Below are 2,033 nucleotides of genomic sequence, written 5' to 3'. Positions count from 1 at the left end.
TGCAGGACCCCAGAGCTGCCTTACTGGTAAAAAAGGATTTAGTATTAATCTGCTTCATTAAAAATTAATGATGAGCAAATTAGCCACTACTTAACATAATAAAATATCCAGCTAAAATACTGGTAACTCATTCCTTGTGCTATGTATCTACTCTGATGAAGAACCAAAACTGAACAATAGTAACAAGGGTCGAAATCAATAGCAATAGCACTTATATTCTACTTTGCAGTGCTTTACAGCCCTCTCTAACTGGTTTACAGAATCAGCATATTGCCCCAATGATCTGAGTCCTCATTTTACCCACCTCAGAAGGATGAAAGGCTGAGTTAACCTTGAGCCTGGTGAGATTTGAACTGCTGAACTGCAGCTAGCAGTCAGCTGAAGTAGCCTGCTGTGCTGCACTCTAACACTACACTACCTCATCAATGGCCAGATGTTGATAATGATTAACTTTTTTTTAATTTTTGGAAGATAAAAAGGGTTGGTCAGTTCCACAAATTTGTCTTACCAACCAGGAATACCAACACTTCGGGTAGATTTTCCAAGACACCTTCTAGTGGTATTGGAGCTCATTCCCAAAATTGCTGGTGCTCTATAATTCAAGAGAAGCCCAAATAACCACAAGGGACTGGTAGCAATGAGAAAATGCCAGTAACCAGTTGGTGAATTTCTACATCAGTGGTTCCCAAACTTGGCAACTTTAAGACTTGTGGACTTCAACTCCCAGAATTCTCCAGCTAGCTCTTCTGGCTGGAAAACTCTGGGAGTTGAAGTCCACAAGTCTTAAAGTTGCCAAGTTTGGGAACCACTGCTCTACATCATCTTTTATTTTTTTTAAAAAAAATCAAAATATAAATAGTAAAACCATTACTACCTTATGGATATTTAGTCATGCAGGAGTTGTTCTCTTGCTAGTCAGGTGATACCACTGAAAGTTTCACTCAATGGGATACTGTCAGTGTCACATTACATAATCTAATTGGTTTTGCTGCCTGATGTCCCACTCTCAGATGGCCAAATCTTGGTTCTATACAGAGAAGCTCTATGCCTAAATAAAAACAGACTCAGAACTTCTCCTAATTCATTTAACTGAGAACCTTTAGGAAAGTAGTATTAAGTGCTTCTGTGCTTCTATGTTTTTTATAGATCATTGTATATTGCTACATATACAGTATAACACAAGAAAGTTAAAAAAAAAATCTTTCTCACCAGACCGGATTAAAGGAAAGCTTAGTCAAGCAGCCAGATACCAATCAACACCTCGGTCTCTTGCTAATCTTCTTTCAGAAAAGTTACCATACCTGGCCTGATTTCAAAGGAAGTGTTGACATCATTTCTTCCTGTGCAACCAGCAAGCTCCGAACATGGCTATGGTTCACACTCTGAGATCTCATCAAACCTTGTTCCATGTCCTTAGTATCACAATTGTGCATGCAGGGTAGACATGGCCCCACATGAATGAGGGTCAAAGCAAAATAAATCAATTTCTGACAATACATGCTGATAATTCCTTTTCAATCAATATGCATCTGTGGAAAGAAAGGGGAAAAAAGTAACTCTTAGATCAGAAACCTTGTTTCTGTGTCAAATTGATGAAAACCACCTTTTAAAAAAGTATCTTTGATTCAATGTTTGTTTTTCAGAAATATGTAAATTGGTGGTGTAATTCATTTGGTTCAATCTGGTTCAGGTGAACCAGTAGCGGTGGCAGTGGGAGGCTCCGCCCACCCACCCAGATATCATCACATCCCATTTTGACGCTCTGCACATGCATGTAAGATCCTGAACATGCACAGAATTGGTGCGTGCATGCTCACATTTGCAAACTGGCAGCGAAGGTAAGTTGATTTCACCCCTGATGTAAACCCACAAATAGGATAGACACAGGAAAATCATTTTTTTATCATAGCTGACCAATTAAGCTTTCACATTATTGTTATGGAATCTAAAAACAATTCTAAAAAATATTTCGCTGTACAGTATAAGCACTTAAAGGAGAAAACAATGAGTCTTTCCCCTTTGTTTTTTCTTTT

The 2,033-nt window shown here is 38.4% G+C and overlaps 1 protein-coding gene across 1 annotated transcript in view; it reads right to left on the bottom strand.

Moving 5' to 3' along the window:
• The window catches only part of LOC116512454 (cadherin-19-like), a 50,363-nt gene extending 48,842 nt beyond the window's left edge, over positions 1–1,521 (bottom strand). Inside the window, exon 1 of the mRNA XM_032222942.1 lies at positions 1,302–1,521. Within this exon, the coding sequence (XP_032078833.1) occupies positions 1,302–1,499 (198 nt within the window). The 5' untranslated portion in view covers positions 1,500–1,521. The remainder of the gene's footprint in view (positions 1–1,301) is intronic.
• Positions 1,522–2,033: the final 512 nt, after the last annotated feature.

This window comes from Thamnophis elegans, chromosome 8 (genome assembly GCF_009769535.1).
Source record: "Thamnophis elegans isolate rThaEle1 chromosome 8, rThaEle1.pri, whole genome shotgun sequence".
Lineage (NCBI taxonomy): Eukaryota > Metazoa > Chordata > Lepidosauria > Squamata > Colubridae > Thamnophis > Thamnophis elegans.
This window is presented reverse-complemented; position numbering and strand designations above follow the sequence as displayed.